The 16,240-nt window shown below is 46.2% G+C and overlaps 1 protein-coding gene across 1 annotated transcript in view; it reads left to right on the top strand.

Annotated features, from left to right (window-relative positions):
* The window catches only part of Wb (wing blister), a 163,791-nt gene that overhangs the window by 55,917 nt on the left and 91,634 nt on the right, over positions 1 to 16,240 (top strand). Inside the window, exons 9-18 of the mRNA XM_064035090.1 lie at positions 4,216 to 4,368; positions 4,801 to 4,908; positions 5,294 to 5,456; positions 5,906 to 6,099; positions 6,445 to 6,637; positions 7,968 to 8,056; positions 9,696 to 9,835; positions 10,079 to 10,226; positions 10,671 to 10,860; positions 11,728 to 11,889. Of these exons, the coding sequence (XP_063891160.1) occupies positions 4,216 to 4,368; positions 4,801 to 4,908; positions 5,294 to 5,456; positions 5,906 to 6,099; positions 6,445 to 6,637; positions 7,968 to 8,056; positions 9,696 to 9,835; positions 10,079 to 10,226; positions 10,671 to 10,860; positions 11,728 to 11,889 (1,540 nt within the window). The remainder of the gene's footprint in view (positions 1 to 4,215; positions 4,369 to 4,800; positions 4,909 to 5,293; positions 5,457 to 5,905; positions 6,100 to 6,444; positions 6,638 to 7,967; positions 8,057 to 9,695; positions 9,836 to 10,078; positions 10,227 to 10,670; positions 10,861 to 11,727; positions 11,890 to 16,240) is intronic.

The following is a 16,240-nucleotide window of genomic DNA, read 5'->3' as shown; positions in this document are numbered from 1 at the left end:
GGCGCAGTTCCCCGCGTGCCAGGCGCCCGCGCCCACCGCGCCGCCCTGCAAGTGCGACCCGCGCGGGTGCTGGATCCGGAGCGAGTGTGCGATGATGTCTGCGAGTGTAAGGTTAGTGCTGCGACAGCGCGGCGCAGTTCCCCGCGTGCCAGGCGCCCGCGCCCACCGCGCCGCCCTGCAAGTGCGACCCGCGCGGGTGCTGGATCCGGAGCGAGTGTGCGATGATGTCTGCGAGTGTAAGGTTAGTGCTGCGACAGCGCGGCGCAGTTCCCCGCGTGCCAGGCGCCCGCGCCCACCGCGCCGCCCTGCAAGTGCGACCCGCGCGGGTGCTGGATCCGGAGCGAGTGCGATGATGTCTGCGAGTGTAAGGTTAGTGCTGCGACAGCGCGGCGCAGTTCCCGCGTGCCAGGCGCCCGCGCCCACCGCGCCGCCCTGCAAGTGCGACCCGCGCGGGTGCTGGATCCGGAGCGAGTGTGCGATGATGTCTGCGAGTGTAAGGTTAGTGCTGCGACAGCGCGGCGCAGTTCCCCGCGTGCCAGGCGCCCGCGCCCACCGCGCCGCCCTGCAAGTGCGACCCGCGCGGGTGCTGGATCCGGAGCGAGTGTGCGATGATGTCTGCGAGTGTAAGGTTAGTGCTGCGACAGCGCGGCGCAGTTCCCCGCGTGCCAGGCGCCCGCGCCCACCGCGCCGCCCTGCAAGTGCGACCCGCGCGGGTGCTGGATCCGGAGCGAGTGTGCGATGATGTCTGCGAGTGTAAGGTTAGTGCTGCGACAGCGCGGCGCAGTTCCCCGCGTGCAGGCGCCCGCGCCCACCGCGCCGCCCTGCAAGCGACCCGCGCGGGTGCTGGATCCGGAGCGAGTGTGCGATGATGTCTGCGAGTGTAAGGTTAGTGCTGCGACAGCGCGGCGCAGTTCCCGCGTGCCAGGCGCCCGCGCCCACCGCGCCGCCCTGCAAGTGCGACCCGCGCGGGTGCTGGATCCGGAGCGAGTGTGCGATGATGTCTGCGAGTGTAAGGTTAGTGCTGCGACAGCGCGGCGCAGTTCCCCGCGTGCCAGGCGCCCGCGCCCACCGCGCCGCCCTGCAAGTGCGACCCGCGCGGGTGCTGGATCCGGAGCGAGTGTGCGATGATGTCTGCGAGTGTAAGGTTAGTGCTGCGACAGCGCGGCGCAGTTCCCCGCGTGCCAGGCGCCCGCGCCCACCGCGCCGCCCTGCAAGTGCGACCCGCGCGGGTGCTGGATCCGGAGCGAGTGTGCGATGATGTCTGCGAGTGTAAGGTTAGTGCTGCGACAGCGCGGCGCAGTTCCCCGCGTGCCAGGCGCCCGCGCCCACCGCGCCGCCCTGCAAGTGACCCGCGCGGGTGCTGGATCCGGAGCGAGTGTGCGATGATGTCTGCGAGTGTAAGGTTAGTGCTGCGACAGCGCGGCGCAGTTCCCCGCGTGCGCCCCGCGCCCACCGCGCCGCCCTGCAAGTGCGACCCGCGCGGGTGCTGGATCCGGAGCGAGTGCGATGATGTCTGCGAGTGTAAGGTTAGTGCTGCGACAGCGCGGCGCAGTTCCCCGCGTGCCAGGCGCCCGCGCCCACCGCGCCGCCCTGCGTGCGACCCGCGCGGGTGCTGGATCCGGAGCGAGTGTGCGATGATGTCTGCGAGTGTAAGGTTAGTGCTGCGACAGCGCGGCGCAGTTCCCCGCGTGCCAGGCGCCCGCGCCCACCGCGCCGCCCTGCAAGTGCGACCCGCGCGGGTGCTGGATCCGGAGCGAGTGTGCGATGATGTCTGCGAGTGTAAGGTTAGTGCTGCGACAGCGCGGCGCAGTTCCCCGCGTGCCAGGCGCCCGCGCCCACCGCGCCGCCCTGCAAGTGCGACCCGCGCGGGTGCTGGATCCGGAGCGAGTGTGCGATGATGTCTGCGAGTGTAAGGTTAGTGCTGCGACAGCGCGGCGCAGTTCCCCGCGTGCCAGGCGCCCGCGCCCACCGCGCCGCCCTGCAAGTGACCCGCGCGGGTGCTGGATCCGGAGCGAGTGCGATGATGTCTGCGAGTGTAAGGTTAGTGCTGCGACAGCGCGGCGCAGTTCCCCGCGTGCCAGGCGCCCGCGCCCACCGCGCCGCCCCAGTGCGACCCGCGCGGGTGCTGGATCCGGAGCGATGATGTCTGCGAGTGTAAGGTTAGTGCTGCGACAGCGCGGCGCAGTTCCCCGCGTGCCAGGCGCCCGCGCCCACCGCGCCGCCCTGCAAGTGACCCGCGCGGGTGCTGGATCCGGAGCGAGTGTGCGATGATGTCTGCGAGTAAGGTTAGTGCTGCGACAGCGCGGCGCAGTTCCCCGCGTGCCAGGCGCCCGCGCCCACCGCGCCGCCCTGCAAGTGCGACCCGCGCGGGTGCTGGATCCGGAGCGAGTGTGCGATGATGTCTGCGAGTGTAAGGTTAGTGCTGCGACAGCGCGGCGCAGTTCCCCGCGTGCCAGGCGCCCGCGCCCACCGCGCCGCCCTGCAAGTGCGACCCGCGCGGGTGCTGGATCCGGAGCGAGTGCGATGATGTCTGCGAGTGTAAGGTTAGTGCTGCGACAGCGCGGCGCAGTTCCCCGCGTGCCAGGCGCCCGCGCCCACCGCGCCGCCCTGCGACCCGCGCGGGTGCTGGATCCGGAGCGAGTGTGCGATGATGTCTGCGAGTGTAAGGTTAGTGCTGCGACAGCGCGGCGCAGTTCCCCGCGTGCCAGGCGCCCGCGCCCACCGCGCCGCCCTGCAAGTGCGACCCGCGCGGGTGCTGGATCCGGAGCGAGTGCGATGATGTCTGCGAGTGTAAGGTTAGTGCTGCGACAGCGCGGCGCAGTTCCCCGCGTGCCAGGCGCCCGCGCCCACCGCGCCGCCCTGCAAGTGCGACCCGCGCGGGTGCTGGATCCGGAGCGAGTGTGCGATGATGTCTGCGAGTGTAAGGTTAGTGCTGCGACAGCGCGGCGCAGTTCCCCGCGTGCAGGCGCCCGCGCCCACCGCGCCGCCCTGCAAGTGCGACCCGCGCGGGGTGCTGGATCCGGAGCGAGTGTGCGATGATGTCTGCGAGTGTAAGGTTAGTGCTGCGACAGCGCGGCGCAGTTCCCCGCGTGCCAGGCGCCCGCGCCCACCGCGCCGCCCTGCAAGTGCGACCCGCGCGGGGTGCTGGATCCGGAGCGAGTGTGCGATGATGTCTGCGAGTGTAAGGTTAGTGCTGCGACAGCGCGGCGCAGTTCCCCGCGTGCCAGGCGCCCGCGCCCACCGCGCCGCCCTGCGACCCGCGCGGGTGCTGGATCCGGAGCGAGTGTGCGATGATGTCTGCGAGTGTAAGGTTAGTGCTGCGACAGCGCGGCGCAGTTCCCCGCGTGCCAGGCGCCCGCGCCCACCGCGCCGCCCTGCAAGTGCGACCCGCGCGGGGTGCTGGATCCGGAGCGAGTGTGCGATGATGTCTGCGAGTGTAAGGTTAGTTTGTGTCATTATCGGTACTTTTTATTGTCCCTCTGCAGGGTAGAGGAATCTTGTCATGGAGAGGATCACTTGGCTAGCTCAATAAGGGTTGGCGATTTCAAACTTCTTAGTCCAGGTTTCCTCAAGAGGTTTTCCTTCACCTTTATATCCTACTAGCTTTTGCCCGCGACTTTGTTCGCGTGGAAAAGTGACTTCCGGCAGATTTTTCGTTTGACCAATAGATGGCGCTATATGTTCGGAACAAATTTTATTTTTATATTTTTTTGTAATAAAAACTATCCCATGTCCTTTCTCAAGGTCCAAACTATGTCTGTACCAAATTTCACACAAATCGGTTCAGCAGTTTAGGCGTGAAGAAAAGACAGACAGACAGAAAGACAGACAGACAGAGTTACTTTCACATTTATAATATTAGTTAGGATAACTGTCTTCGGATCTTAGACTAACCTCAAAATACTCGAAAGTTACTTAACTTTACGTTCCTTCTATTTCAGAGTATATGGTTCGCAAAAAATAACAAATAAATGTAACAACAAATAGAAAGATGTTTAAGTGGTCCTTAAAATTAAGTGGCGTTCTAGTATTCGGCCGTTAGAAAAGCTATTACTTACCTGACACATGACATGGAATCGGACTCCCATTCTCGCTCATAAGAGGCGGGTGCTTAAATCTACTCACTAAGCTCTAGGCCACCACAACGTCCATTCTATGCTTCGTATTTATTACCGACTTAAAAAAAGAGTTCTTCCAATCTATTTGTGTTTCCAGAGCAACGTGGTAGGCGAGCGATGCGACACATGTGCCCCGGGACACTTCGGTCTGAGCGCGGAGCTGGCGGCGGGCTGCCGACCCTGCTACTGCTCGCACATCACTGACTCCTGCAGGCTGGCTGACCCTGACGAGCTGGAGCCGCCTAGAGATGTGAGTACCGTTTTGCAAATTAATGCAGATTAAAACGTTGCGTACGGCCTAGTCGAAGTTTTTATTTATTAATTGCAAAATGAATACTGTAATGCCCCCTTATCCCAGTTATCCTAATATCTTAGTAGTACAGTAACAGCGCTTTTCACAAAGCATTATCCACTCCGTTTTTGTGTCATCGCTTGAATCAGTTATCGTCAGTTGTTTTGCATGTTTATCAACTCGCAACATCGCTTTCACGATCCGCTTAATTAATCTAAGCGGAAAATCCGCTACTGTAAGAGTGGTGTTACGGGCAATTTTATGACGATTCTGACGTATTTACAAAGCTTATACTTAGATTTTCCGTAAGCATTTGTTTAACTTTTTAATCTTCATTTAAATTGTCGAACCATGTTTATTATAAAACTTTAATTTGCCATATATTTTCAGGTTATTCTACCCCTCGGAGAGGCGTGGCTCATCTCTGACTCTGAAGGCAACGCGACGATAGAGCCCTCTATCGACGAGCAAGGGAAACCATTCGTCATCAGCTATGAGGTGAGGAATGATTTATAAGGAAAAACTGACCCTTTTGACTGAACAACGCCATTCAATCACAAGTCCATAGGAGGCATAGATAGTGCCTTTATGATGTTTAATATCAGCATTAGATCGGCTGATATTTATCTAAGGCTCAAGTTCACCGATAGCATAATCGTATTTTGTTAGAATTCATCTTATTATTGGGTCTCAGGCTGCGTCCTGTGTGAGCGAATCAATGCGAACGCGAAAGCCAAGTGATCCGAAGCTAATACAAAAATGCACTGCGCAACATAACGTATGCCCCAAACGAAGTCGACTGTTTGTTGTTTTCCGCGTCGCTTCGCGTTCGGATCCATCACTAGCTCACATAGGACACACCGTAACGCTGATGATGTTCCAGGTAGAAGGGTGGGAGAACTTCTACTGGTTCACTCGCTCGTTCAGCGGCGAGCAGCTGGCGGCCTACGGGGGCGAAGTCCGGGCCTCCGTGTACTGGGGCATCGTTAGAGGAGACACCGGGGGCAACCCTACCTTCGGCCCTGATGTCGTACTTGTTGGCACTGGTAAGGAACAATGTTTATTGACGTAAAATATTACGAATCGGTTGCTTGGCAACTGGCTCCTTTATGCATGAGGAAAGGAGGAACCTTGCTGTATGTACAGTCAACTTCAGGTCAGTGGTAAGTTTTATAGGAAAATCGTACTTATTACTATTGAGTTAAGGTGCATGACAGTTGCCTTTGATATGCGGTCTACTGTACATATGCATGTGAGTAGTGCAACGTCCGAGCCTCGATTTATTGTCTCGCGGAATTAACGCTACATATTTTACCTAACATTTTATGTTCTCTGCATGTAAATGCTTGATCAATTACTTATCTCTTCTATATTAAGTCCGTTGAAATTAAGCGTTTTCTTATTTCTTTTAAGAAGGTCACCAGGTAGAGAAATTACTGGTATACGTTGTAATTTTAATCCTAATCAAGCTTCTTCCCTCTCTTTTTTTTTCTAGATGGCAGTATGTTAGCATACACGAACACCAGTCACGAAACTCCTGGGCAGCTGCAGATATCAGTGCCTCTTCTGGAAGGGGGTTGGCGACTCCTGGGCGAAGACCAGCTGGCTACCAGGACACAGCTGATGGATGTGCTGCGAGACCTGAAGGGAATTATGCTGAAGGCGCATTATCATTTTGATCAGGACGAGGTATGATTTGTATCAATATTGTAATTATTTTAGGAACTCCATACATTTATATACCATCATAAATATTTGTAATATACATTTTAGGCAAATAAATGGTTTATATTTAAGTTTTATTTAAATAATAATTGTGGATTGTGATAATTGTTACCATTTGTAGCTCTTTATAAGAGTCCAGAGCCTTTTTACATTATCTATGTACAGATATCAGCAGGTCAACCTACCCGATTTTGTCAATTACTAATCGATAATTAACCTTCTCCTATTGTGATAAGGTTGGAAATCTTTTGAAGAAATGAGATGTTTCAGAATTTTTAGAGCCTCGCCTCACAATTCGTACATCCCCAGGTCCGACTAGAGTCAGCAGGTGTCCGCGGCGGCTCAGTCCCCCGCGAGCGCTGCGCGTGCGGACGAGCACATGCCGGCGCGCACTGCCAGCGCTGCGCCTGGACACACGCGCGGCTGCCACGACCTGCGGGTACTACGCCTAACTTCGACTGCCTGCCCTGCGCCTGTAATGATCATGCTGGATGTGATACTGGTCAGTTATACTGTTGAACATCCTTGGCAGTCGTTACGGGTAGTCAGAAGTAAATCTGACACCAGTCTAACCAAAGGGTATTGGGTTGCCCGATTTGAGAAGGTCAGATAGACAGTCGCTTCTTGTAAAGCGCTGGTACTCAGCTGAATCCCGTTAGATTGGAAACCGACCCCAACATAGTTAGGAAAAGGCTCGGAGGATGATGAGGATGATGACACTCATACATGATTGATTGTCAGCTTGGTTTTTTACCCTAGTGGGTAGGTAGACCACCAGGACTTTTTTGTAAAATGAAACTAGCTTAGTTGTGGTATAATTAATTCGCAAATAACTTAATTGCCAGTCTGAACATCATGAGAGTTGTGTCACATCAACCATTTTAGGTACCTATGAACAGCTGACAATAGGACTCAAAAGGTAATTGCCGCTGAAATGCGCATTAAAATCGAAAGTGCGGTTGATAAGTTTATTATAAACAAAATAATATTTTACTTTTAGACTACATTGTAATTCCGATAAGCTATCTGCTAGTCTAATCTACAAAAGACACGGTTTATCACTCCACCGATATTTGAACCTCGCTATAGGTTCCCAGTCACTATGTTAAAGCATAATAGAACATTACATCGCATAAATAATTGAAAAATCATTCTTAGAATACATACCAAATCCAAACTAATATTATAAATGCGAAAGTAACTCTGTCTGTCTGTCTTTTCTTCACGCCTAAACTACTGAACCGATTTGTGTGAAATTTGGTACAGACATAGTTTGAAACTTGAGAAAGGACATAGGATAGTTTTTATTACAAAAAAAAAATATTCTGGACATATAGCGCCATCTATTGGTCAAATCAAAAATCTGCTGGTAGTCACTTTCCACGCGAACGAAGTTGCGGGCAAAAGCTAGTGTATTAATATAAATCAAACTGATACATCTTCATTATATTCCTACCTAATATATAAATTATTATTTATTATCTCATTATTAACAAATTACATAATATTGTAATAGGGTCGCGTCAACGACATCTTAGTATCAATGTTTTTAGTTTGAACTGATAAAGTCGATAATGAACGATTAAATGGATTAATATCGCAATGTGACGTCATAATATAATTTACCTATAATTTTCCTGTTCAGAGATTTATGTGTTATAGTGGAAGAACCTTAAATAAGTAGGCTAATAACGACCAACAATTTCCTCTGAACATAAAGACATATGTTATTTTTATAAGCCGACTGCCACTAAAAGTTATGTTTTATTTTAGAGCGTATCTCTTATGTATGTATGTGTGCTAAAGCCCGTTCTTGTTTTTTTTTTTAACAGTGGATGGGCCATGCGGCCCATGTCAGCACAACACTACGGGTCCGCGCTGCGAACGCTGTCTCCCGGGACACTACGGGAATCCTGTACAGGTACAACACTAATTTACAAATGTCACGAACATAGCTTTACCGGGGACATTGCAGTAGTCAGAAACAAGAAAGTCTGACAACCAATTATCAAGGGGTATCTGGTTGCTCAGGTAATTGGGTTGAGGAGGACAGATAGGCAGTCCTGTAAAAGTTCCGATGGTACTATACTACCTCTAGTGGCAAGTAGTAAAATATGGCTTGTGTTTAAACACCACCCAAAAAAGTACCTATTTTACTACCAAAAAAATTCTAAACGGTTACCAAAATGGATAAATGGTCACCAAATAACGTTTCCAAAAATATTATTAGAAAAAACCATTTTTTCGTATTATTGACTACTAAAAAAATATATGGACGCCTTTAAAATACACTTTAGACCAAATATTATATATTGTCACTACTTAGATGTTACCAATTATGTAATACCATGACTCCTAATTTGGTAATTTTTGTTAGACTAAAAAGCTAACGATCGCTAGAATATTTCCCAAATACCAATTAATATACTAGGGTTCCCAAACGTACGTCGCTTATTTATTTTTATATGAATTTGTGTGTAACTCAGTGCGTTTAAAATGTAAGCACGCAACATGCAGCAAGCGTGGCTTCTGTCACGGCTCCGGCGCTGCAGGGCTCCGGCGGTCCCGCCTCGCCCCTCCGCGCCTACGCGGAATTGAATTGCACTCTAGGGGTAGGGCAGACAAGACTACGTGGAGTCGGTTTTGCAGCGATTCGTTTTCGTCACTAACTTTGATTTTTGGTAGTAATATTAATCTTTTAGTTGGATAGAATTTGGTGACCATTAATCCATTTTGGGAACCAAAAATAATATTTGTGCGAGATTTGCGATTTTTCTGATGTTATTTAATTTTTTTTGGATCATAACATTATATACTTTAGTGCCCTTTTAATAAAGTCAATTTATTTTTTTTGGAGTTGTTTATTTTATTTGGTGCCTCAGCTTAGAGTCTTAAAAATATTTTTGGTGACCGCCTAAATTATAACCGTAAAATATCTTAAGCCTAACAACTTAGGCACCCTACTTGCCAAGGAAACATTTCTATTTGTACAATGTGGTCATTAACTCAGTGCATGAAGAACATTGTGTTTCATAAACATAATAAAACAAAGTAATGTAATAAAGATAGAAACTTGGTGCACAAGAATAGGTATACTATAAATAAAATATACTATCTACGAAATCTAATCGAGCTCGCTTCTTTATATCAAATTAATCTGTTTATTGGAAATCCTAGCTCGGCAAAGCCTGTCGTTAATTATATTATTAAGATATCGTTTTAGATAAATCACCATTACTACTTAATTCTTAAGTAGCAAAAGTTTTTCCCCATCTGGTAGATGGATTAAATGAGGTCTTAATATGTCCCGTAATGTCTTGTAGGATCGCGCACCTCATATATTACCTGTAGAACCTGTACTTTTAGAAAGAATATCATTTTTTTTGGTATAACCTACAAAAGTCCTACAAAAATCGGTCACCAGTATCGGAGGTGGGCGGGCAGCCTTAGGGTGCGTCCACATCTGGCGAATGCGTGGCTTGCCGGCGCTAGATGTGGACACACCCTTATAAACACGATAAGAGTTGTAGTCTCAATGAAGCATAATTATTTCACTTTAGGGAGCATGCAAGCCTTGCGCATGTCCTCTGTTCGAGGCGAGTAACAACTTCAGTCCGAACTGCGCGCTCGCCAGCGCTCACGGCGACGAGTACGTCTGCACACAGTGTCCCGACGGCTACACCGGCGACCATTGCGAGAAGTGAGTAACAACATGGCAACAATGTGGTAACGACATGGTAACGGCGTGGTAACTACATGGTAACAACACCAGTTTTGCCTGTCAATCTTTAAATTCCTATGGTGAATTATGGTGTACTAACAGGGTTTAACGCTTGGGTTTCGTACGAATAACGATGGTTACCTGACTTATAGATAAGTGTTGAATACGAAGTGCTTCGTATAGAAATTCTGTGTTCTTTAACTGTGTTGTCTGTCCCCATAGCTGTGACTTCGGGTACTGGGGTTCCCCCACGACCCCCGGGGGCCGGTGCGTGGCGTGCTCGTGCGGCGGGTCCCCGTGCCACGCCAGCACGGGCCGCTGCCTCACGTGCCCGCCGCACAGCGAGGGAGCCCGCTGTGACTTGTGCAAGGTACACTTACAAAATCAAAAATCATTTATTCAAAATTGGCTGCAAAATAGCAGTTTTCGAATGTCTAAAAAATATTTTTATTATTGACTGTGCTTATATTAGTTTCACTTTTAACTAACTATGTATGGAAGAAAATCTTGGAATCTTAATTTGACCCACTTCCTGGTCTTCGATTAGGATGAAATTTTGCACACGCTCTGAGTTCTAATGACAATACATGACTAGCTAAAAACGTCATTACAAATCCAATTATAACAAAACAAAATTGTGCGTGCTAATTTTGTGGGAAATCATTAAATTAGTAGTTCCGTTAGCAAGAGTCTGACATTTGCTCACGCTGCTCACCCACAACGGGATGACCATTTGATGATTTCCCACCAAAAAAAAGTAGCGTTATGTCGTGGAAATCACAACCTTACTCTCTATAACATTCTTTTTACACAGGAAGGCTACTGGTTCGGCGGCAGTACAAGCAACACGAGCACAAGTAACTCGAGCGTGGCTGTGTCGTGCGTGTCGTGCGCGTGCGGCGCGGGCGCGCTGTCGGGCGCCTGCGACGCGCGCTCCGGCCACTGCGCCTGCCGCGCCGGCTGGGCCGGCCGGGCCTGTGATACCTGTCTGCAAGGATATGGAGGTACACTTAACACTTCATCATCATTTTCCGGGCCTTTTCCCAACTATTTTGGGATCGGCTTCCAGTCTAAAAAGATGCAGCTGATTACCAGGGAAGCAACAAGGTGTTCGGTTTCTTTGAGATATCTGTAAACGATTTTTGGTAATACAAAAACTAAACAGGGTCCAAAGAAGGCGTGTAGGAGTGGAGACACCTCGTCCTGCGAACACCCGCATTTTGGCGTTCTGAATAAGATTTTCCGTTAGGCATATCTCTGTCATTTTTCTTCATAGATTGAATAGAAAATAAGACTCATATTAATTGTGTGCTCATGCTCCAACACGTGCATCTTGAAGTTGAATTATCAAATCATTTGGTTTAGGTACAGTTTTATAGATACTGCGGTGTCTATTGCTAAGTATATTACTGGATTCAAAGATAATTTTACAAAATTGTCATTCACCATGACGATCGCGGAAAATAGATAGATACATACCTACCTCTGCGGCAAATATTGATCTAAATAAGTACCTATACCTACGTATAAGAATATAATATGTAGCTTACACCAGCGGTTTCACACTCTTCCTGTGGGAAATACACCCTGCACCCGGATAAAAGTAACCTATATGTTATACTGACGTAGGTATACCTGAGCTATATTACTGCAAAGTTCCTTTAAAATCTAGAAGTTCTAGCACGAATCAGGAACAAACATCCATAACATGCTAAATGAAGTATTTTCCTTTTCCCTCGAAAGAGGGTGAAACCATTGGTAGAGATAGTAAACTATATTAATGTTACTTTTCATTAAAGTCCTGAAAAACTAAAGCTCATTCATTCCCATATAAAATCACAATCATGACGATATACATGCGTTTTGTCCAGGCATATCAGCGGGTTGTCCAGCCTGCCGCTGCGGTACCGCAGCACTAAACACAACGTGCGACGCGGTAACGGGGGAGTGCGCATGCGCGCCGGGCGCCGCGCCGCCATCTTGCGATATCTGCCTCGATGAACATTACGGACTCAACGCGACTGGCTGCTTGGGTGAGTGACTTTGTAGTTCGAGTTTTGAATCATAGATGGCGTTGTTTTCAATGTTTGTTTTACAGGTGATATCTTGTGCGTTTTTTTTATTAAACGAAACATAAAATATGGAAACCTTAGGCATCTAAAGTAAAGTTTAAACTAAATTCAAACCTAAAAAATCAAAGTGATATTTAACAGGTTTTTACAGAGAAACATGTTTCAAAGTTACCTTCGCAAAGGACGAATAGTAAAGGGTTCTAACTATGGAACAATCGTAGCACAACAAAAGTGAAAACATGAGATTATAAAGAAAAAAAATCACAGACTTCTGCCTATTGCTGAAACAAAAGAGTTCTATCTATATGTCTCAGAGTTTTGTAAAGAGCCCTATAATCCATATTTACATAACCCAGCACAGGGTTAAGGCACGCACTTAGTGCACGTAACCTAGGGCTAGGCTCAGTCTGTACAAACTTGCAGGGCTAGTACCACGCGCACTACAATTTGCGTAATTTGAAAACTGCTCCGAACATGCCCTTGTGGGTCTCAACATTTATAGGCTAAGATGTGGTTAAGATACCTGGATTAGGACATGGACATTAGGTAGGTATTAAAAAGATAAGTGCTTAGTTTAATTTCAAATTGAAGAATATTTTTACTCGACTGATGAAGAAGGATTTGTTTTCTGATGCCAATTCTATATATACTTAAATTCTGCACATGAGAAGAAAAATATTTTTTATAAAATGAAATTACAGTCTGAAGCAACGTCTATTAGAAGTAATGAAGATCAGAATATTTTAAAATTATTGTTTAAGAATTTAGTCCCAATTTCTGACTGACTTCAAGACAGGAATATTAACTTTCGTTTAGAAATGATATTCTGTATATAATGAATAGGAAGTATTTTTCAATACTATTTAACTATTTATATATTATATTTACATTACTAACTATGAAAAGTTTGAGAATCTCACCAAAGACCCACCGCATTGCTCCCGCCACCTCCAGCTATTTGCAGATAGCTCTGAATTGCACAGCATACATTGCGCGTTTGCTATCGCCATGTTATTTTGTGATGTACGGTGAACTGGCGATGTATGGTTTACAATACCATGTAGTGTAGCAGGCATAAGAGTTTAGGTTAGGGCTGGCTAGTCTCGATAAATTATAGTTTTCAGAAAAAAAACATGTTTTTGTTCATTTCCTACTAAGGTTTTCCTTTTGTATGGAAAGAGTAAGTTTTTCTTTGAAACAAGTTGTCACTACTGGTATGAAAAAATACCTGTGATGCTGAAATATGACTGGAAAACCATCATCATCTTACCCATACTTATACCAATTTTATTTGGGATCGGCGTAGCATGTTTACCTTCGCCCATGCTTTTCTATCCGCCGAAATTTCGAAGAATAAGTGGAAATTAAGGAACGATTTATTACTTACTAACCGTTTTCCCGCGGTTTCACTCGCGTTCTGTGGGCACTTTTGCCCATACCGGGATAAAATATAGCCTTTGTTACTTGGGAAGAGTGTAGCTTCCCAACAGTAAAAAATAAATATTCAAATCGGTTCCGTTGTTTCGGATTGGGCTGACAAAGTGTAGTTTCACTATAAGACATGTCATCGACACGAAAGAAGAAAAAGTTGTTTCGGAACCTTTAGGCTTCAAACAAAAAAATGATTCCTCTTTATTATTTTTGCATCGTCTTTTACTTACTTGAATATTCTTTATTTAAGTCTTATTGAAATATATGATGGCAACCCTAACATAAGCAATGTTACGGCGCGTAAACAGTGTCGTCACGACGTACGGCCATTCGTTTTGATTACTTAAAATTGTCGGTTTCAGTGTGTTTTGTACGCTAAGTTATTGCAATGCTTTTTACGACTTTTATTATGTTTATAGATTATAGAAGCTGAGTATTTATATCTTCATTATGGGAATAAAACGTGGTATAACTATTAATGGGCACTGTTCAAATATCGCGGATACGCTTTGAAAGTTCAATAAGATTTGCCATAAAAAAAACTCTATCAAACTTTTCAGCAGTCACATACTGGCTGTATACTGGATACTTAATTGTTGTAATGTCCACAGTTGCACACAAGGTACTATCAATGTCCATTGTGTTTATACGCCTGATCTCTACCAAAGTAAGCTGCATGCCTTTTGACCAGACTAAAGCTCATTCAGGCAGTGACGGCTCAAAACTAGTCTCCCAATAAACTATCTTTTATTTATTACGTACCCGTTAAACCATTAACTAACACCGATTAATCACTGTTGACATAAAACCACCAAAACTAGGCGCAGTTTACACCACATGAATCATTACGCCCGCTTGCAATAAAATGTAGCTGCAACTAACCAGCCGGTGCAGCGCCAATAAATAGAACACGAATTGTAACTATGTTTGGCATACATGTAGGTACGATATAAATATACTTTACAGTGTAAGACTGAAATGGAAATGCTTTATTTGGTAACATTAGCAAGAGTTAAGAACTTAGACCACAAACTTATTTTTTGTTGTATATTGGGGAAAAAGTCAATAATTTTTATCTACAATTTTTTATGTAATATTAATGAAAAGGACAATAGTCAATCTTCATGTATAAGAAAAGGTTGTTTTAAAGTTTCAGAAGGTTGTTTTAAAATCCGGTTAGACTGGACCGACCCCAACATAGTTGGTAAAGGCTCGGAGGATGATGGGATGTTTTAAAGTTTCAGAAATGACTTTTAAATTCAATTTTAAACTGTACAATATATGTAAGTATAAATGTCCGCGAGTGTACTTGTTGCGGTTTATTTTCACGTGGAATAAGCTAACCGAGTCGCTTTGGTAAGAACTTCAAAAGATCCCGAGCAGCTAAAATGCAAACACTAAAATTAAAAGATGCGACACTCAAGTTGAAGAAAAATGCAAATATAAAAATAATAATTACCTATAGGTATAATGGTCATGACTTTTACTATAAAAGCAAAGATGTGATTATTTGCTTAAACAGCTACACAAATGCTAGTTGCGTAGGTATTGCATACATCCAGTTATTCTCCAGTCACCAGTGAAATATCGCTATAGAAGTCGGTGGAAAAAAGTGCATTTTATAGCGAGATGTCTACTACTGTCGGCCACTTTTGTCTTTCAAGTCGGTTTCACTGACTCTATCTTTGCTAGTCAGAAAACTTACCTATATTAGTAAAAGATGAATTTGCATCACTAGGTATATTATTCCTTCTGTCCAGTCTGAGGAACTGATTCATTGTAACACCAAACCGCAAGCGCCTGTTAAGAAACATGAACCATTCCTTTCAATTTCGCCGTAGTCGGGTAAATATAAACGATAGTTATTAAATAATAACCGCATACGGTACTAGGCACCTACTTGCTTTTAATACAACTATAAAAAGGTTTCGAAGTAAAGTACTTATGTATTTATTCTGCACCTGTACCATAACCTTATCTTACCCCTTTTAAGTAATATAAGAACAGAATATTTACTCTATGTACGCAAGATCCCGACTTCGTCAGAAGAGCGGATCTATAATTTATTAGTTTGATTTTACTGATTACTGATAAATTAAAACCCATAGACATAAATATGATCACTTACCTAACAGTAGGAGTCTCTCAAAGCCATGATATAAACACTTGCGCACATTTCATAACTGATCAGAGCACCCATTGATGTTCACACCACATGCGCAAACGCAGATCGCCTTTGATGACGTGTCGAGTAAACATTGGCTGCACGTGTGTGCATTTGTGCAACCACATTATAAGTAACTCCTGTTGCCGAAAGCTTTGGTAAATCTGAAAAATTGCGGGAGCGATAAACATGCTATCTGTAGTTATATTGTAAAGCTGAAGAGCTTGTTTGTTTGTGCAGGAACTACTTACTAGTCTAATTTGCAAACAAAAAATCGGTGTATTAAGGAAGACTATAGGTTACTTTTCTTCGGGGTACATAAAGTAGTACTCACTTAAAACGGTTGAAAAGCTTGATAATTTATTCTTAATCTATTTTGCCTCACTGCTGGAAAAAGACCTTCCAATTTCATCTTTCTTTCATCTCACCAATTTCGGAGATAGCCGTCACGATCTTCATCCCATCATTTCTAGTTTCCTCTCTGTTATTGAGTATCTAGATCTATCTGTAGGAAAAATAAAGGATTAGTATACTAAAGCCCATTGGTCTAGGCAGGTCTATTTCTGCCACCTAAACATCTCGTCAGCATGTCATCACGGCATATCGAAAGTATAAATACAGTGAAGTATGTGAACGTCGCGTCGCCCTGTCTGTCGGTCCGTCGCTGTTGTCGCCCGCGCAATTAATAGCCTGCGTCGCCTTTTTGCTGCGCCCGCG

The sequence above is a fragment of the Helicoverpa armigera genome, chromosome 6 (assembly GCF_030705265.1).
Source record: "Helicoverpa armigera isolate CAAS_96S chromosome 6, ASM3070526v1, whole genome shotgun sequence".
Lineage (NCBI taxonomy): Eukaryota > Metazoa > Arthropoda > Insecta > Lepidoptera > Noctuidae > Helicoverpa > Helicoverpa armigera.
The sequence above is the reverse complement of the archived record's forward strand: the minus strand, read 5'-3'. Positions and strand labels throughout refer to the sequence as shown.